This window comes from Cupressus sempervirens, chromosome 7 (assembly GCF_028749045.1).
Source record: "Cupressus sempervirens isolate cs-2001-9-10 chromosome 7, ASM2874904v1, whole genome shotgun sequence".
Taxonomy (NCBI): Eukaryota; Viridiplantae; Streptophyta; class Pinopsida; order Cupressales; family Cupressaceae; genus Cupressus; species Cupressus sempervirens.
The window spans coordinates 766,501,511-766,522,345 of record NC_143124.1 but is presented as its reverse complement, the minus strand read 5'-3'; the positions used below and the strand labels follow the sequence as shown (position 1 = coordinate 766,522,345).

At 38.6% G+C, this 20,835-nt stretch overlaps 1 protein-coding gene across 3 annotated transcripts in view; it reads left to right on the top strand.

The window, feature by feature from the left end:
- The window catches only part of LOC149549555 (shaggy-related protein kinase epsilon-like), a 45,502-nt gene extending 24,869 nt beyond the window's left edge, over positions 1–20,633 (top strand). For 2 of the 3 annotated variants that reach the window (XM_089792893.1, XM_089792894.1), the window contains 12 exons: positions 17,301–17,591; positions 17,904–17,996; positions 18,075–18,134; positions 18,310–18,582; positions 18,683–18,757; positions 18,840–18,896; positions 19,090–19,230; positions 19,357–19,407; positions 19,490–19,585; positions 19,660–19,743; positions 19,877–19,979; positions 20,091–20,633. In XM_089792893.1, the coding sequence (XP_089649019.1) occupies positions 17,319–17,591; positions 17,904–17,996; positions 18,075–18,134; positions 18,310–18,582; positions 18,683–18,757; positions 18,840–18,896; positions 19,090–19,230; positions 19,357–19,407; positions 19,490–19,585; positions 19,660–19,743; positions 19,877–19,979; positions 20,091–20,173 (1,389 nt within the window). In that variant the 5' untranslated portion in view covers positions 17,301–17,318 and the 3' untranslated portion in view covers positions 20,174–20,633. Of the gene's footprint in view, positions 1–17,099; positions 17,168–17,300; positions 17,592–17,903; positions 17,997–18,074; positions 18,135–18,309; positions 18,583–18,682; positions 18,758–18,839; positions 18,897–19,089; positions 19,231–19,356; positions 19,408–19,489; positions 19,586–19,659; positions 19,744–19,876; positions 19,980–20,090 lie in introns of all 3 variants that reach the window. The other variant, XM_089792895.1, reaches the window with a different exon arrangement.
- Positions 20,634–20,835: the final 202 nt, after the last annotated feature.

Below are 20,835 nucleotides of genomic sequence, written 5' to 3'. Positions count from 1 at the left end.
CATTGAGTCAGAGTATCATATTGATGTCGAGTGAGTATTGGATAAAAATAGTGTAGTATTGGAAGATCTTCCTTGTGCAAGCCCACGTGATTGTAACATATCATCAGTGTAACTCGGGTGAGCGCACCCGAGTCAAAACCCCGGCTCACCCGGTGCGGGTGTGTCACGCACCCGAGTGCCCTGGTCGGGAGTTTTTCCGCTGTCACACCCTCGCCGCACCCGTCGAGCACCCGGGGGGGACGTGGTGCTTGGGTGCTTCTTGGGTGCTCGTGGGGTGCTTCCTAGGTGCTTGCTGGGTGCTCCAAGAAGACGTTGAAAAAAGTTTTAAAAAAAAGAAGTGTTTTTGCATACTCACAAGGATTCTAGTAGTTCCAGTGATGAGGACTTCTGTATAGGGGATGATTAGAGAGCACTTGAGATGATTCTATTCTCATTATTGACATTTTGTCATTTTGTTTATTGTACTCACTTTGATATGGCTATGATACATTATTATTTCATTGTTTCATGCTATTCGGCTCATTGTCATCATGAGCATCTTTATGATATATGATATTTATAGAATCATATTTGAACAATGAATTTTGAATCTTGCATCTTGAACTAAGTTAATTTGTTAAATGGTCATTAGTAATGGTTATGAAGTTTCAAGTTTCAAGTTTGAACTTATGGTTTGTGAATCACATTTCAATTTTCTCTATTCATTGTATTCAACTATATTTGGTATGTTAATGTTATATAATATATTGAAGTATCATTTCATAATTAGCATTTTCAGTCATATATATTATATATATACTATGCAACCACCTCCCCCCCACTCCTCCTCCCCCGCCCCCCCTCTGCTCCCCCGCCGCCGCACCCCCGCCGTCCCCAAATTGAGGCCTTTTTTTTTCTTGCACCCGAAACTCGTCTCGACATCCCCTCGCACCGCCACACCCCTGCGCCGAGGTAACATTGCATATCATTGAGCTTAAAGAGAGTGCAAAGCCTATAATCACTACGCCCTATCGATGCCTATGCCATTTAAGGAGGAAATTGAAAAAACAATCAAGGAACTTTTAAGAATGGGTCATCGACTCATATATAGCCTAGCTCCAACCCTTTTTGCTTCTTCAGTTGTGTTGGTAAAGAAGGATGGGTTGTTGCACATATGTATAGATTATAGAGCCTCAAAGAAAAAGACAATAAAGAATAGGTACTCCATTCCTAGGGTCAATGAGCTTCTAGATGAATTACACAAGGCCATGTATTTTCCTAAAATTGATCTTTGTTAAGGCTATCATCAAATTAGTGTCCACAAAGAAGATATTTAGAAGAATGCTTTCCATTGTCACTACGGGCACTTCAAGTTCCTTGTCATGCTATTTGGAATCATAAATGCATCGGCAACATTTCAATCTTACATGAGCCACACATTCCATGAGCGATTGCAAACATATTTTTTGGTTTTCTTTTATGACTCATTGGTATTCAGTAAGACTTGGGGTGATCATTTGCAACATTGGATGTGCTCTTGAATATCATGAGGCACAATTCCTTTTTTCAAAAGCTTCCAAACTTGAGTTCAGAATGATTGAGGTTCTTTATCTGGGATGTGATTGGAGTTGATGGTGCTGAAGTACACTAGGAAAAGATACATGCAATCTTAGATTTGCCACCTCCTAGAAACATATAAGAATTGGGAGGTTTCATGGGTTTGTGTTGTTACTTTCAGAGGTTTGTGCGAGGGTTTACTCGGTGTCACCGTCAATAGATCTTACAAAAAAGGAGCATTTCAATGTTTTGCTAAAGCACAAATGACATTTGAAAAGCTCAAGGAGGTGATGAGCATATGCCCATTTTTAGTACTACCTAACATGGCGTAACCTTTTGTTGTTGAGCGTGATGCATCATGTTTGGGAATTGGTGCAGTTTTGATGCAAAACAAGCACCCTGCACCCTTTTGCATTTGAGAGCAGGTAACTTAGAGATCCAGAGCGATGAGGCATGCACTAGCAAAGTTCAGACAGTATCTTGTTGGGGAAAAATTTGTTGTTAGGACTAATCATAATAGTCTTAAGTATTTCTCCGGGAACAGAATTATTTCAATGAACAATAACAAAAGTGTGTGTAAGCAACATTCAAGCATATGATTTTGATTGTAGAACATATTAGGGAAAAAATAATATTGTTGTTGCTAATGCCCTTTGTAGGAAACCCATCCTTTGCTCTCCCATTGAAATTTCAGCTGATTAGAAATCTCAACCGCTAGCCAAATATGCCAAAAACATTTTTGCTTGTGATTTGGTTGATGGACAAGTGCAGGATGACATGTATTCTATAATAGATGAGGTGATTTATTATTAAATATAGAATTTTCCTTTAACTAGAGTTTATCCTAAAAGACAAGGTTATGAGGGCATTGCATGATACCCCACTACCAAGACATCCAAGATTCTTCAAAACATATCATCGTGTGAGAGATTATCTTGGAGGGGTCATAGAGACGATATTGCAACATGTCAGAGAGTGTTCGACTTGGAAACAGAACAAGTTAGGACACACTTATCTCGCAGGCCTTTTTCAACCCTTGCCCATACTTGAACAGAAGTGGGAAGGGACATCCATAAATATTATTACAAGACTTCCATGAGTTTAGGGAAAAGATTGTATCTTTGTAGTGGTGGACAAATTGACAAAATAACCCCATTTCTTTGCCATTGGTACAGATTTTTGAGCACCTTAGGTTGTGGGATTATTGTTTAGGGCACCTAAGACCATTGTTAGTAATCAAGACAACAAGTTCAACTACAAGTTTTGGCAGGAATTGTATATAGCAATAGGAATTGGTATTTTGGTATTTTTAATTTGGATACAAATACTTGTATGTTCATTTTATGTAATAAATTTTCTGGATTCGATAAAGATTCCATTGACTATTACTTATCATCGTTATGTGAGCTATAAGTATGTTGATTTCCTTGTGCTCTCTTATGCTCATCCTAATAGTGGATCACAGAATGTGATTTGAAATGTTGATGCAATTTTTTTTACAACACAATCAAATCCAAAAACTCTTAATGGTAATTATAAATTGTTGTTATTGCTGTGAATCATTTTTTTTTCAAATAGATAGAACACTGTTGGTTTAAATTGCAATCCCCCAAGGAAAAGATCATCTTATGGGTCCACATAGAAGAGACCAAATATGCCTCAACGCTTTGCATTGTCCCCCAAAAGACAATACAAAAGCACATTTATGACATAATATGCAGATGGCAAACAGAAGAATGTCATAATAGGGTCAGTTCCTTTCTATTCTTATACCAATGGAGTATCAAATGTCATCTAAAGGTAAGTTAAAACGGTCAAAACAAAAGACATGCCAAGCAGTATATCACGGTGAATCACATTATATGCAAGCAAACACAAAGACGAAGGGTTCCTGTACTTATGAGGCGATTTGTAGCAAATTGTTTTTCTCCCAATCTTGCTCATAATCATTATAAATAGTTGGTGGACAAGATGCTAAATGTGTTGGACATTTGCTTGTTGTCCTTTATAAGGTGGCAGAGGTGGAACCACAATATAAGCACTGGACACTCTAGGAAGGGAAATGATTCCTAGTCCAGGATGTGTGGTTCACTTGTGACCTGTGCAGCAGGAAGAGTTACTTAGATAGCGATAGATGTTGTAGGATCCTTGGAGGTAGTAGTTCAAGTGGGTCTTGAGGAACTACCTAATGATAACTCAGTTACTCTAGTGGCTTTAAGCTTTTGGTAGGAAAGGAACAAAGAGTATTCTCTTTTCCACGTTGGGATAAGGGGCAGGACCTACTATGATATGTGGTATACATTTTGTTGAACACAATTCATCTACAGTGGGGGGGGAGGTGGAATGAATCAGTAGAAGATAAAATATGTGATCCTTAGTTAATAAAACTTTGATAATGATAAGCATAAAGTAGAAATTTAAAGAATGCAAATTGCACAAAGTAACTTTAACACTGGATGTACATGGAAACCCAGGACAAGAAAAACCATGGTGAGAAATGCTGCTAGGATATACTGTCCTAATGCAGCCTCACAAATAAAATTTAGTGCAATGCTTTAAGGACACCAACCCTAAGGAATAATCAAATCCTTTGCTTGAGAGCACCAACTCTGACTGAAGCACCAACTCCGCAATTTTTAAGGCCCAAACTTCTGGATATAACAAAACTCTTAGTTTTACAGACCTCCCTAACTTGCAGATGTGATACAAAACATTCTTCTCAATTTTATGACAGATAGAAGACTTGCTTTCAGACTTAATGAAAACATTCACTCTCTCTCAGATTGACAAAATCAATTGGCTATACTGGACAAGGCTTTAACTCTCTTATTACGTCTGCGGTCTTTTTAACTTGATTCTGTGTCAGACTTGACACAACTTAGCATTGATTTTCACACACTCAACTCTTTTAACTGCAGAGATATTTTTCTGTATAAAGACAATTCTCAACAAATGATACATCACTGTTATATCAGTCTTCTCATCAACAATGTGTCCTCTCACACAAATCGGTTGCTTGTCACACTACATTTATACAATCTTCAAACCACTGAACAGGTATAGATGGTTACAATAACTTCTACTAACAGTCTTCTCAGTTATAACCCATCTAATCTGTTGCAAATGCAATTCATTAACATAACATTTTTTCGAAGAGTAATACTCTTCAAGTGGCAATGATATTCTGATGTAACTTTAATTACAGTTGGACAAAGACAGTCGTAATTAAACCATCCAAACTTCCGTCAGCAAATGCTATATACATCCTTTAGCCCAGTCCATAAACGTTTCTGCGCTACTTATAAAACACACTTGTCCACTCTCAATACTTGGAATATATTCAAATAGAGCCGTATCACCATCAATCTTCTCCATAGCGGAAATGAACCCAGAAATCACAATGAACCCAATAATTTTCAACCATGAATGCTACTATCACAAATCACCAATAACAAATATGAAATTCTGTATTACATCTGCATATGTTTTTCTTCAGATAATCTTGTTGATGCTCAGGAAACAGGTTTGTTACTAGAAATATACAAATGATATTTGTAGAGGATACACTAAGCAACATCACCCTATCTCCAGTGGTTATCTGAGACGTTCTGGGGCTTGCCCTCACCTTTGACCGTTTCCTTCTGTTCTGGAGTACTTCTCAACTGTGAGAGGTATCTAGTCTTTTCTTGCTTTGTTCTTTTGTTCTCCTGTTTGTCCTTTCCATGAACACCATTTGGTGCTTCTGCTGCTGGCGGTTGCGTTGTATGCTTTTCAGTCCCATAGACCCTCGTGGTCTCTTGTTGGACATTAATAAATTTATCTTATCTGATCTTACTCACTTAGTGAGTAGACAAAATTATCAAACCTTGGAGTACACAAAATTAGCAAACCTTGGAGTTGAAGTTCAAATCCAATGCGAAGGTTGTAGTTCTTTGTGGCCTCTCTAGTGGGTGTCCCATGAAGGCTTCAACTTCTCATGAGGATGGAAAGAGCTTTTCATATAGTCTGTGTAGCTTGGATAGCAAAGTCGTTGATTAAAGATGCTCATCCAAGGATGGGAGGTTGTATCATGTTGACGTTGTCTGTGATTAGCATCGCTGATATGGATTTGGTATTGATAGTGCAATGGTTGCACGCACTTGGTGAGTACATGAAATCATCAAACCTTGGAGTTGAAGTTCAAAACAGATGGGAAGGATGTAGTTCTCTGTGGCCTCTCTTATGGGGGGTGGGGGTCTCATGATGGTTTCAAATTCTCATGAGGATGGAGAGAGCTTCTTATAGAGACCAAGTAGCTTGGGTAGCATAGTATTTGATTACCAATACAAGTGCCTTGAAGGATGGGAGGTTTTATGATGTTGGCATCTAGTCCATTATGGACAAACATAGCAATGTGTTCAACAAAATCCCCCTAGGCTAACCACTGGATGGGGGCTTTTTAGTGTGTAATTGATCTAAGGGTGGAGCAAAACTTGTCATCACTACACCTTATTGTAATCCTATTATGACATGACATTAAGGAGTTGTTGCACATGAAACATATGTCATAGCTATAGCACATTTTCTTCCTTCATCCTATTGGTCAAGAAAGAAATTGCACTTTGAGGATGTGTATTGATTATAGAGACCTTAATAAAAAGACAATCAAGAAATACTACCCATATTCAATATCTATTTATTGATAGATGAGCCTCATGGTGTTGTGTACTTCTGCAAGGTTGATTTATGTTCACAGTATCATTAGATAAAGGTTAGGTTCAAAATAGCCTTTAGGTGTAGGTATGGGTGCCTATTAGTTTTGGTCATGTCATTTGAGTTTACCTTTGCATCTGCCACCTTTGAGTCATTTGTAAAGTCCTCTACTGGGACTTCAGTCAATCTGCCCTAAAATTCTCATTTAGCATTTGAATAGTGCTTGGAAGTGGGAGTTGTCTCTTTCACATCTCGATATAATCTGGCAACCAGGTTAGTATCACTAGATAATAAGTAAATAAACCAACATTTCATAAATATAATTACAAATGACTATTGTAATAATCAGCAGAAGGGATTGTCTTGACATTCCATTTATCCTACTTATAGTCATTTCAAAGCACCACTTGGGAGACCATGCAAGGCACCTTAATTCGCCTCCCCTGCCCCACTCAGGGTGTCTCTACCAGTGTGGCTTTCTAGCTACTTGCAATCCTTCATATGTACCATGTCTTCCCTCCAAAATGAGATAGCCTAATGGATCAGAATCATGAAGGGAATTATCACGTGTCATATTATTTGTGGGAAGATATAACTCCAATTAAAAAACATATAGTTGTGCATTAACAGCAAGGTGGACACAAGTTAATAATTATCATGCAAGTCATTATAATCTGCATCATACCACTGGTAAATATAGAAATTGTAGATATATATATGCACTGATTGAATTCGTATCTTGATCTGTTTTCTTAGTGACGTGATGTTCTTTCCTTCTACAATGTCTTCCTTCATAATCAAATGCTGATTATATACTCCTGAATGAATTTTCACCATTTCGCTAATGAATGAATTTTTACCATTTTCCTTCTACAATGTCTCCCTTCATTTTCCTCTTTGCTGTGCTTGTCATCTGTCAGCAGGGTGTGCATTTTCGAGCGGCTTTCTTTTCTTGTCACTGAAGTCTACACTTGAGCGCCATGTGTTTTGCAAAGAGCTAAGCTCAATTCCTTTTGCTGGTGGGCCTAGGCATTAGTTAAGTGATACATGTGGTCGTCTCGTGGGGTTTCGAGAAGGTTTAACATTCTTTTGAGAGTTGCTTTCACGCTTGAGTGCCATGTGTCTTTCTTGTTTCAACCAAATGCTTCCATGCATCTTGCATCTGCGAACTCGGTGCTTTCTCAATTTTGGCGTGGTTATCAACAATACTGTTGTGGTTTTTTGTACAGAGCCAGTTGCAGAGCAGACATTGAGGGATTTGATCTTGTTAATGGATTGAGTGTTTGCCGTCTCCCTTTCATGGCCATTGATGGATGTTCAACTTCTTTGTTTTGCGGACTGTGCCCTGTGTCACATTTTTGGAACTGCTTGCTGTTGGTTGGGATCTGGCTGTTCCTTTGCTTGTATATAATGCAATATGTTGTAATTTGAATGTTTGAATTTTCATAAATATTGAAAGCTACTTTTTGCAAGCTTTAAATCGTATTTGTGCATTTGAATCAGTATAGTACAATCAATCGTGCTCATAGCCTTTTGGTCTCTTTAAGATTCATTTTTCATAAATGGTTTCTGTGCTATTTAGTAATTTACTGACTTTAGCATATGCATCTTTGGTCTTTGCTGAGTGGATTATGCATCAAGCATCTCTGTTTTGCAATTGCCATTGTATGTTTCCTCTTATGTCTTATTTATGAAGGTTTTTTAGATATCTCTGACTGTGCCTAATATATAGTTGTGACAAGGTTGCCTTGAGATTCTTTTTCCTGGATAGCTTGTGCATTTGATACTTGAGTGTTCTAAGAGCTTGGGGTATTGCCTTTGAGTAGATTAGTAATACTTCTTACCCTTTCCCTTTACATAAAATGAAGAGCTGACTTCTAAGATCCCAGAAGTTGCTTAGGGAAACAGCATAACGTGCCCCATAGGCCATTTATCAGAAAGCAATTTTAGATATCAATAATACCTTTTTATTGTGGATGGAAGGACATGACTTTTCCAGTAATTATTGCAATTGCAAATGTTGGTGACTCTTCGTGACTGTTGTTTGTTAATAAACCAGTTACTCTAAAGTTCTCAATAATTAATATTAATTTGTCTTGGAATGGAGCACACATCTTTGCTGATCTTGGAGTTTCATTGTCCCATTATTAAACTAATCACGACTGATCCTCTTCTATTAACAATATCTGATTCTATTAACAATATCTGATCCTTCCTTTGTGTGATTGTTGATTGGAACTATTTACTGTTCTTTTCCATATGCGGGGTTATGACATCACACATAATGTATTTATTTTATAATTGAGGAAACTTGTGCTGGTTTTCTTTGATGACATCTAAATTACAATAAGACATGGGAGTATCACTCGAGACACATAGATGAGATGCTTGGTATACTTGAGCAACATTCATTCTATGCCAAGGTATCGAAATGTAAGTTTGTTTTAGTGAAATATCACATTTATGGCATAAATCAGTGGCTAGGGGGTTAGTGTGGATGAGAAGTTCAAAGCTTATAGGATTGGTCCAGACTATGGACTTTTTCACATTTAAGAGAATTTGTGGGTCTTTCCAGCTACTCTAGAATGCTTGTGAATGGATTTTCACAGCCTGCAGCCTATCGATGGATATGCAAAAGAAGTGGGCCTTCTATTGGAACGCTTAAATATATAGAGCTTTTGACAAGCTCAAAGAGGTAGTAATTTCTGACTTATTTTGGCTATTTAACTTATTTTTGTTTTAGAATGTGATGTTTCAGGGGAGGGGATTGGAACAGTTCTGGTGCAAAATACACTCTATAGCATTTGAGAGTAGGAAGCTGAAGGAGACGAAGAGAACCCTGTCTATTTATGATAAGGAAATGTTGGAAATCATGCACGCACTAGCCAAATTTGTGCAACACTTAGTTCGTGGTGACAATGGGTCGTAATAGCTTGAAGTTTTTCCTCAACTAGAAGGATTTGAATGATAGGCAACAAAAATGGTTAAGTCTATGATTTTGACATTGAATATGCAAGGGAAAGAATAATGTGCTGGTTGATGCATTCTTTAGGATATCATATTTTTGCTCTATGATTGTATATCTATTAATTGGAAGGTTTCTCTAATTGCTGAATATGCCAAGAGCACATTTGCTATTGATATTTTGGATAAAATGAGCTCATTTTGTCAAACATCATGCTATGAATGCTAGAAAGGGGACATTACCCTTCCCAAAATTGCTTGTCCTCAAGCAATTTCAGCTCTGGATGTTGCAATATCTGCTCATTTTCCCAAGTAGCATCGTCGACAGGTAGGTTCCTCCACTTCACTAGATACTCCCTGATAGTCCTCCTGCGAAGCACCCTCTCCTTGGAGTCAAGTATGGCCTCGGGAACCAAGATAAGCTTCCCCTCATCATCAAGAGGTGGCAATACTACTGAAGGCACCACATTGTGACCCAATGCCTTCTTAAGGCGTGACACATGGAACACATTATGCACTTTACTGTCTGCAGGCAACTCCAACCCATAAGCTACTTCGCCCACTCTCCTGATTACTTTGAACGGTCCATAGTAGCGTGGTTTCAATTTCTCTGCTCCACTCTTCTTGAGAGAGGACTGTCTATACGGCTGTAACATGAGGTACACCATATCTCACACCTCAAAAGACCTCTCAACCCTGTGCTGATCAACATATTGCTTCTGCTGATTTTGTGCCTTTTGCAAATTTTCCTTCAAGGATCGCATAATGTCCTGACACTCCTGCAAAGTATCCTTGGCCTTAGGCACCCTGCTGTCCCCAAATAAAAAATTCAAAAAATTAGGAGCATCATACCCGTACAGTGCCATAAAAGGGGACATTTGAATAGACATATGGAAAGAGGTATTATAGCAGTACTCCCCTAGATGTAGCCACTTCACCCAAGCCTTTTGCTCTCCTGCAATGTAGTTTCGAAGGTACCCCTCAACCCATTTGTTCACTATCTCTGTCTGCCCATCAGTTTGGGGGTGGTAGCTGGTACTCGGAGTGAGTTGTGTTCCACATAACCTGAACAACTCCTGCCAAGAGTGGCTCATAAATCTGCTGTCTCTGTCACTGACTATGCTCCGTGGTATCCCATGTAGTCTGAATACCTCTCGAAAAAATAGTTCTGCTGTTTGTGCTGCTGAATATGTAGACGAAATTGTAAAGAAATGTGCAAATTTCGTCAATCTGTCTACCACAACAAAGATACAATCCCGACCCTGTGCCTTGGGGAGGCCTGTGATAAAATCCATGGAAATGCTATCCCACTTCTTCTCTGGTATGGGTAGGGGCTGTAGTAAACCACCCGGAAAAGAATGTTCTTGTTTGTTCTGCTGACACACAGGGCATTCCCTAACAAACTGAAGCACCTCTGATTTGAGTCCTTTCCAAGTGAAGCGCTCTCTCACCTGCCGATATGTCTTAAAGAATCCGGGATGTCCTGCCATTGGTGAATCATGAAATGCCCTCAAAATCTTCTACTTCATAGCAGACCCGGGTACTAAATAAATCCTTTCCTTGTAGATGATCAGATCATTTACGACAGTGTATCAACTATCTTGAATAGCTCCCTCAATAATGCTAGATGCCCAACTATCCTTAGCATATTCTGCCAAGATCATCTCTCTCCAATCATCCATGACTATCCCAACAGCAAGCAAATGAGGCCTTCTAGATAAAGCATCTGCAACAATATTTTTCTTCCCTTTGACATAGGCTATGTCGAAATCATAGGCCTGTAATTTACTCACCCATTTCTGTTGCCTGTCATTAAGGTCCTTCTGTCCAAGGAAATGTTTCAAGCTATTATGATCTGTTTTTACTGTGAATCGGCTTCCCACTAAGTACTGCTTGAACTTAGCTAGCGCTTGCATGATTGCTAGCATCTCTTTGTCGTAGATGCTGTAGGTTCTCTCCACACTTCGTAATTTTCTACTCTCATATGCGATGGGATGTTTGTCTTGCATGAGAACAGCTCCTATGCCCTCTCCCGCGGCATCACACTGCAACTCAAAAGGCCTGGTGAAATCTGGAATGGCTAAAACAGGACATGTACTCATCAGCTCCTTAAACCTGTCAAAACAATCCTGAGCCCTCTCTGACCACTTGAAACTATCTTTCCGTGTCAAATCTGTAAGTGGTGCTGCTATCTGTGAAAATCCCTTCACAAATCTGCGGTAGAACCCACAAAGCCCGAGAAATCCTTTGAGTTGTGAAGTGTTCTTCGGTGGTGGCCAATCCAGAATGGCCTTGATCTTGTTTGGGTCAACCTGAACACTTCTTGCACTAATAATATGCCCTAGATAGAGCAACTCTGTCATCCCAAACTCACATTTACTCATCTTGGCATATAATGACTCCCTCTCTAGAATACTGAGCACTGTATCAATATGCTTCAAATGTTCCTCCCAAGTACGGCTGTATATCAGTATATCATCAAAAAATATCAACACAAACTTCCTCAACTGATTTCTGAACACTCTATTCATACAGGACTGGAAAGTGGCAGGGGCATTTGTCAACCCAAAGGGCATGACTAAGAACTCAAAATGTCCATAGTGGCATTTAAAAGCTATCTTCTCCACATCCACCTCTCTAACCCGTATCTGATGGTAGTCGGATCTCAAATCAATCTTGGAGAAGTAGCATGCACCATGCAATTCATCAATAAGCTCATCGATGCGCGGGATAGGGTATCGGTTCTTGATTGTCTTCTTGTTTAGCTCCCTATAATCAATGCACATCCTCATTGTACCATCCTTCTTCTTCACCAATACTACTGACGAAGCGAAAGGACTTTTGCTTGGCCGTATGTGCCCCATGTCAATCAACTCCTTAATTGCCTTTTCTATTTCATCCTTATATCTCTTCGGATGGCGGTAAGGTGTGATGATAACTGGCTTAGCCCCTTCCTCTAATTCAATAACATGCTCGATTCCCCTATCCGGGGGTCTCCCTGGAGATATCTCACCAAACACCTTAGTATGTTTGGTTATTATTTTTTGTACATCAGGTGGATACTCTAGTTTATGCTGCTCTGTCATCTCAGGCATTACTCTAAACTCTGCTGCCCACTGCACCTGATCATGTCTAAAGAAACTCTGCATCCGCTTGAGTGACACCATTCGAAGTCTCCCATCTGACAAACCTCTGAGCACTATCTTCTTACCATTTGCCTCAAACCTCATTTCCATTTTCTCAAGGTTAAATGTAAACTCTGCCAGAGACTTCATCCAGTTCATCCCAAGCACCATATCCTGATCATCAATGTTGACCACAAAGAAATCTCCTGTCATGTCATAATCTCCCAAACGAAGCTGCAAGTTGGAGATTTTCTTGGTACATTCAATTTTGAAGCCATCGGCAACCATCACCTTAAATCCCCTATGCTCCTCTGTATGTATCCCTCTGCGTGTCACAAACTTCTCATCAATGAAGTTATGTGTCGCCCCTGTATCAATGAGTGCCACAACTCTCTGTCCATCCAAGGTTCCCCTAACTCTGAAAGTGACGGCCTCCTGTATACTTGACAACTGAGCTATCGTGCTATCACCACGTGCTTCCTCCTATGAAGAACTATCATCATCTCCATCTGATTCGGATGACTGCTCTGAATCTCCATCTACTGACTCTTCGGCTGAAAAGTACTCCATCTGCTTAGCTTTTGCTTTCAATGGACACTTATGTGACAAATCCCAAGGCTCCCTGCAATGAAAACAAAGCTTCTTCTTCTTGAGATCATTAAGTGTCTCATTGTCCAACCTCTTACTTTCCTCCTTAGTTGGCTGAACCTCTTTATGAAAAGGTTTCCTGTCCTTATCTTTCCTTGAAGGGAAACTCTTTGCCTGGAATTTATTTTTTGAAGATGAAGAGGAATCCATGTCACGAGCTTTCTTAATGTCTTCCTGCAAAGTGGGAGGGTTGAGAGCTTTAATCCACCCTCTCAACGGATCAGCTAACCCATCCATAAATAGAACTAGTATCCTCCGTTCAGATACATCTGTTACTAACACTGCAAGTTTCTGAAACTCTGAAATGTATGTTTCCAATGATCCCCACTGTTTAAGCTGAGCTAACTCCTTGAAATGGAGTTCTGGATCCTTCCTATCAAAATGTTCAATCAGCCTCTCTGTAAACTCCACATATGAGGTAATGTGTGCATGTCCCATAGTGACCATACCATGATGCCACCACTCGTGTGCTAACCCATCCAGATGAATTGCTGCATACTTAATAGCTTCTTCCTCGGGCATAGGGTTCAATTGAAAGTATGTGTCAAGCTTTTGAACCCAAGCTCTTGCTGTAGACTTTCCTGAGCCATCATAATATGGTAACTCAAGTCTCCCTACTTTCTTCTGTAGCTCATAGCTTTGGTTCCTGTCATGTCCACGTGGCATATGTTTCATCCGCACATCCATATACTCTCTAAAGGTAATTGTAGCAGTAAAATCTGGCCCTCCGGCTTCCCAATCTCTCCTCAATTGGTCCTGTATATCAGTAATCTGGGGCTTTGGTACGAGCTGCTTTGGAGCTCTAGGAGGAAATGTAGGAATCATGGGCCTTGAACTCACTGTCCTAGCTCGCTGGGGTGCATGACCGAAATTGTTCCCAACTTGTTCATCTCCATTATGTGTCCCATCCTGATCATTTCCATTCTGATTGTTACCATTCTGATTATTTCCTCCACCCATGTTAGCATTCAACCCCATTTGACGAGCCATCATCTGCATCATAAGATCCAATCTCTGATTCTGTTCCTGTGCCCTTTGTTCTGCTACTCGCTGACCCTGTACCAAGGTCTCTAATAACTGTAAGAATCTTTCCTCTCCAGGCTCTGGATCGGCATTCCCGCCTCCACCTAATTTTGTATTCCTGTCATCTCGGTCACCCATATTGCTGTCTTGATCAAAGAATACCTCTGCTGTGTCTGTATGACTGGATTCTATACCCCCTTGTACGGATGAACTAGACTGTTTGCTTTGCATGTCTGAACTCCTACTTTGTCTTGCTCTGGTATTGCGGAAATTATAAGGCCCCTGTCGCATGCTCAAACATAAATGCTCTGATTTTAGTGTTTTGACATTTCATCAAACACTTTCCCCTCTATCCGCCAGTTCCAAATTTCTTATAAGACCTCCACAGGATGGCAGGACTTATAGCTCTGATACCACTGTAATATCCTCCCCTGATTTGAACTTTGACTTGCAGAAATTTAACTTAAGGAATATTGTCAAACACTTTGTATGCAAACTCATAAAGCTGATTTCCTCAATAAATTGCTTTCCAATGAGTAGATTTACGAACAACTATGAAGTGACATTAAAATGCATAATACACATCATAACATTTTCACAAACACTTGGCACACATTCAATAGTATATGAAAAATTTGGAAACTCTTTCAATCTGCTAATAAAGGGTGATTTTTAAATGTAGATGTGCACCTACAGCTGCCTTAAAGGCTGCAACAACTATTCAGACTTGTATTCAACAATTATTATGCAAAATATCAAAATTTGACAGAAGAAACCTGGAATTAGTGGCCATAGTATTTTGCAGATGTAGTCGGCCAGCCCTCCAAACTTCTAATCAGCCGGAAAAACAAGTAAACTTGATGCCAACACTGTTCACGCCGTACTGTAGCAAAATACTGTTCATGCCGACTGTAGCAAAATACTGTTCATGCGGCACTATAGCAATAACTAACTTCAGATCTGCACCTCAAACCCTTGTAAATTTCTTTATGCAAACACCCCAAATGAAACCCAGTGTGTTTCCTGAAGTGAAAACACCCTTGATCCTCCTGACTGTGTCTTCCAACAGCGAAGAGAATGCTAGCAAAGAGGGATTCCGTCCTCCAAGCCCGATAATCAGATATCCAGCAACATAACATTAATCTTCATCCAAGCATACAAAAAAAAAAGCTTTTCCATTTCTTTTATAGTGTTCTCACAAGAGCTCAATCCTTCGTTTTCTCAATGTGGGATAAAACATAACTCCCTTTATGTACCTTATGTCTGTGTTATATGAATAAAGGGAACTCTTTTAATTTAAATATTTCCCACAAACTATAGTCTATGCATTAATAAAGTTAAATATTTAAATTTAACTTTATAAAATGGCTTTATCAATGCATAACAAATCTTATCAATGATAAATAAGTCTTTTTGTCGATTTTAAACAATTACCATCGACATACCACTATGACTGAATGTCCGGCCATGTCCAAGATGACTTACTATAAATAGTAAGTATGCCCAAAGTTGCCTCAGAACCCCTCAGAAAGACCTGCAACTGAAACTGTCTAGGCCAAATGGCCTCTAAGCCCCTTTAATGTCCTAGTTAGCCTACGGCACTGTGGGGAAATAGGCTAACGACAACATCATGCTATGAATGCTAGAAAGGGGACATTACATTATAAGGCTCCACAAGTGGCTGATATGTCCTATAGAGAAATTTTTAGACTTCGTGGGCTGCCAAGGAACATTGTTGGTGACTATGAAAGAAAAACTATCTGCTTGGCAAGAATTTTTTAAGATATATATATATAGAATTGACCTCAAGCTCTAACTAAAATCCTCAAACTAATGGGTAAGTGGAAATTGTGAACAAATGTCCTCTAAGTAATAGGCAAATGAAAATTGTGATCAAATGGATAGAAGATTACTTGAGGAATTAGGTTACGAGGAACCAAATAGCATGGGATAAATGGCTACATCTTGGGTTGTATTGCTATAATTCTACCCACCATGTGACTGGTTTTTTGTTGGAGAATGAGTCACATCTTGACTGTAGATGGATTGGCCAGAAGTAGGCCAATATCTCAGCAGTAGAGCACCCTGGCAGAAAATGGATGGTCGTAGGTTGAAGTCCTAGTTTGTCCATAAAAAAATCAACATTGTATTTGAGCCAGACCAAGGCGAGGTGCCTTGAACAACCACAGTGTAGCTCAAGGGGCGTTGGAGGATGAACCGCAACTAGACCATATCTGAATTGGTCACAAGTGGGCCAGTAGTGTAGTAGAAGAGCGTAATGAAGCAGCAAATGGATGGTCCTAGGTTCTAGTTCTAGCTGGTTCTTGAGAAGCTTTAACAATTTGGAGGACACAAAAACTTTTTCTGTACACATTTGCTTATAGGGGCAATGCGAAACATTGAATGGGGATGCTTGGTTGTAATTGTTGTGTGCAGGATCCAATGGATAATTCTTTACTACAGGTTTTACAGTTGCAGATGTTCTTCTGTGATGTTTGTTGAATGAGACTGTATGATACTTTGTTGGTTTACCCAGCTTTGAAACTCTCTGTTTTTATCTATGCTAATAGGTTGTTCCAGATAATGTTTTCCAATAAGATAGACCCTTGGTTATGGTTATTTGTTTATTAATGCCACCAACTCTTGACAATGTTTGGTTGTGAAACTCAGCAAGTGATGTTGGTTTAGTTTTTTTATTTCTATTAATTGTCCCTGGCGATACATGTTTCTAGTGAACTAAGAGAGCAGTCTGTCATTTTGAAAAACATTTAAATTTATTTCTAAATCTAATCTATAGATTTAGATTGGCCTCGTGTGATTTTGTAAGGGATATGATTGTTTCCTGACAAGGTAGTAAGTAGAGTGTATTTTTTATTGCTTGTTACGAGAGTAAATGATAATTTTTAAAAAAAAAATAGTGAAAGTGTGATGTTTCTTTCATCAATTTGATAGTGATATGTATTGTTCCCTATTGCATTTGCTATAAATTTGAGTTGTCTAATATGTAATCGTCCTTTATTATGCTTGTTATTTTAAGTAGGGATGTAAAGGGACTGTTAATATCTATTATTTGTATGAATGTAGAGTAAATGACATGTATACCAATGGCAGGACCTTGGTTACATGCATGATGTGTATATATCTAGTTATGTTTCTGTGGGGTATTCCATCTTCAATAGGTAATTTCTGTGTGCAAAAATCATTTTCTGAAGGTTAAATTTTCTCTATGTTTTTGTAGTTGTAAACGTTAAGGAATATTATCTTCTGCTTAAAGTTCTTTCATACAAAAAAATCTTTATTTGTATATCACAGTGAAGTGGGACCATCACCATGAAAAAGGTGAAAAATGAACATGCATCTGAGGTAAAAATTGCTCACAAAGATGGGAAGAAAGCATATATTGCTGAAGGTTCAGCAGGGACGTCGAAGAAAATCAGTAGGCATAATATTATTTTGGAGTCCGCACATGATGGACCCTCAAGAATAAATTCCAGCAATGTAGTTCCTTCGGGCGAAGGGATGTCAACTACTGTAGATATCCTTCCAAAGGAGATGAAGGAGCTGAAAATTGGTGATGATAAGAGCAATAGTCTTGATGACAAGGTAAATAATAGAGCATGTATGTGGCTTTCCGATCTGCATGAATTTTTGGTACTATGATATTAAATTCACATATTTAGATACAATTGCCTCCAAACTATTATTTGTTATGGAGTGGTTAAGGCGCAAGTAAATGACACAACACTATGTAGAACAATTCTTGGCTTGAAAACTATAGTCTGAACTGTCTTTTCTTATCATATTTCTTTTGGATGTCTATGAGTGTGTTTCATATTGTATCTGAAATTGTTAGGAGTGAAGATAATATTTTGTTTTTTGTATCAAATGCGTGGCTTAAAACTTATTTTTCTTTAGGAAATGGATGCCCCTGTAGTTGAGGAAAATTTTACTGATGTTGGACAAATTATTGTGACAACCATTTGTGGGAGCAGTGGACAGCCCAAGCAGGTAAGCTTCTGCTTTTTTATAATGGAAAACTTTTTCCTGAAAATATGATTTTTTTAATCTTATTTATTAGCTTTACAGACTGTGAGTTACAAGGCTGAGCGGGTTGTAGGCACTGGTTCCTTTGGGATTGTCTTTCAGGTATGGCAGTCGAGCCTTTAATTTATTAGTCTTTGATATACCAAAAAAATGGATCCTATTTCCGAAGCGTTTGTAGTTATATTATTGGTGTAGATTGCCAGATTATAAAATGTTAAGTCATTTCTTGTCTGATAGCAATAACTTGAGTGACTATCATTCCATTTCTTCTATTCAGGCTAAGTGCTTAGAGACTGGTGAGACAGTAGCCATCAAAAAGGTCCTGCAGGACAGACGATATAGAAATCGTGAGTTACAAACAATGCGCCATCTGGATCATCCCAATGTTGTAACTTTAAAGAACTGCTTTTACTCTACTTCTGAGAATGATGAAGTCTACCTCAACCTGGTACTTGAGTATGTACCAGAAACAGTCTATCGCATTGCAAAACACTATGCCAGAATGTCACAGAGGATTCCTCTGATATATGTAAAATTATATGCTTATCAGGTTGACATTGTTTCTCTATATGGACTTCAAATGGCTTTGATTTTCTTGTCTGGCATGTCTGTGCTTTAGGAGATAACATGATGCAATATGTTTCTGGCAGATATGCAGGTCACTGGCTTATATTCATGGTGCAATTGGTGCATGTCATAGGGATATAAAGCCGCAAAATCTTTTGGTGAGTTGTTATGTCAGTTGTGGCAAAATCAATATAATGATAATGATATAACTATAATTTACTGATGAAGGTGGGTTTATAGGTCAATCCTCAGACACACCAGCTCAAACTATGTGATTTTGGAAGTGCAAAAGTTCTGGTAAGCAAATTGATTGTGGATCAAAATCCCATCTTGTAATTGTAGATAGCTTCTTAGTCTACTTTTATATTTTGCAGCATTCATAAATTTAAAACTACATCTGCTAAGTCTTAAATCTCTGCTCCAAGTTATTCAAATGAGTGCCTTATATTTTTGCCATATCCTGAACAAACTTGTTTAAGCTTTGTTATAGGTTAAGGGTGAACCCAATATATCCTATATTTGCTCACGGTATTATCGAGCTCCTGAACTCATTTTTGGAGCTACAGAGTATACGACAGCTATTGATATATGGTCAACTGGATGTGTTATGGCTGAGCTGCTTCTTGGTCAGGTACATGTAATTTTTTTTTTTTTTGATATATTGATATTTTTCGTCTCCTGCATTTTGGGTTATTATAGAATCCTGAATTTGATGGAGTCTTAAAGTAATTGTATTGTATTCATTACTCCTGCACAGCCATTGTTCCCTGGTGAGAGTGGAGTAGATCAACTAGTGGAGATAATTAAGGTGATTTATCTTTGAGTCATTGATGTGTTCTCCAATATGATATGCTATCAAATGCAGAAATAAAAACATCTATTTTATGTAGATTCTTGGCACTCCCACTCGAGAGGAGATCAAATGCATGAATCCTAATTATACAGAGTTCAAGTTTCCACAGATAAAGGCCCACCCTTGGCACAAGGTTAGTACTATAAATTGCTATATTGCTGCAATTTTCCCTCTACGTCCACAAGAAAATGACATTTTCTTTTACAGGTTTTCAACAAGCGAGTTCCTGCAGAGGCTGTTGATCTTATTGCAAGACTCCTTCAGTACTCACCACACCTTCGCTGCAATGCGGTAAGTCACATTGATACATTGAAATATGTCTGGAGCATGGATGACAGTTTTATTCTTAAAGATATCTGAAGTTGCAGATGTTTCCTTCAGTTGAAGTTGAGAAATTCTAAAAGGGGATTGTCTTGATACACAGCTTGAAGCATGTACACATCCCTTTTTTGATGAGCTTCGAGATCCCAACACCCATTTGCCCAATGGCCGTCCATTGCCGCCATTGTTCAACTTCAAACTACCTGGTAATCTTGAATTGCTTTTTAAAGATTTGTTTGCTCAGATGCTGTTTTATTTGTATAACACCTTTTTGCTTTGTCTATTGTGCCACATGTGATCCATTTTTTTTTCCACAGAATTGAAGGGGGCTTCTCCAGACATACTTCAAAGATTGATTCCTGAGTTTGCAAGAAAGCAGTGTCCTTTTCTCGACCTTTAATTGCTCATTCTTTGTGGTACGCATTGACTCTTCTTGTAAGAATGGTGACAATTTCCAATTCTTATATGGTTGTACATGGAAAGTAAGGAACACAGATATTGGTTGCGATCAAAGGCATGTAATTCCCCCTTGTCCTGGGCTTAGTCACTGAAGACAAGAGATTATATTGGATGAGCATTGGTCAGTGCAGACAAAAAGCTGGCCCATGTTGTTGCAATAATGTTGAAGTAAGATATCAAACAAAATTCTGTTTTATTATATAACCCATCCTTGGAACTCAAGATGATCTCTTGTAAACTGTTAAATTGTATCCAAAGGAAGAAAAAGAAAAAGAAGCAATCGATCAAGTGATATCAGTGCCGGCTTTGAGCATCATGATTGCTTGCAACTTATGGCTTTTAAACTTATTACACACATTCGTAATGAGGTTTATTCATCATTTCTTTGTTCTTTCTTTTAAGCTTACTGGTCATATTCTTTAATGACGTTGATTCATCCTTTCGTTGCACTCTAATTTGTCTTTCATATGAGGTGACTTTTTTTCTGCGAACATTTCACAGGATAAATGGATGACTTAATTTTAAAAGATTTATTTGGTACACGACTTGCTGCTGTACCCATGCTTAGTATTTGTTCTGGCTTCAATTATTTCAAGGCTATAA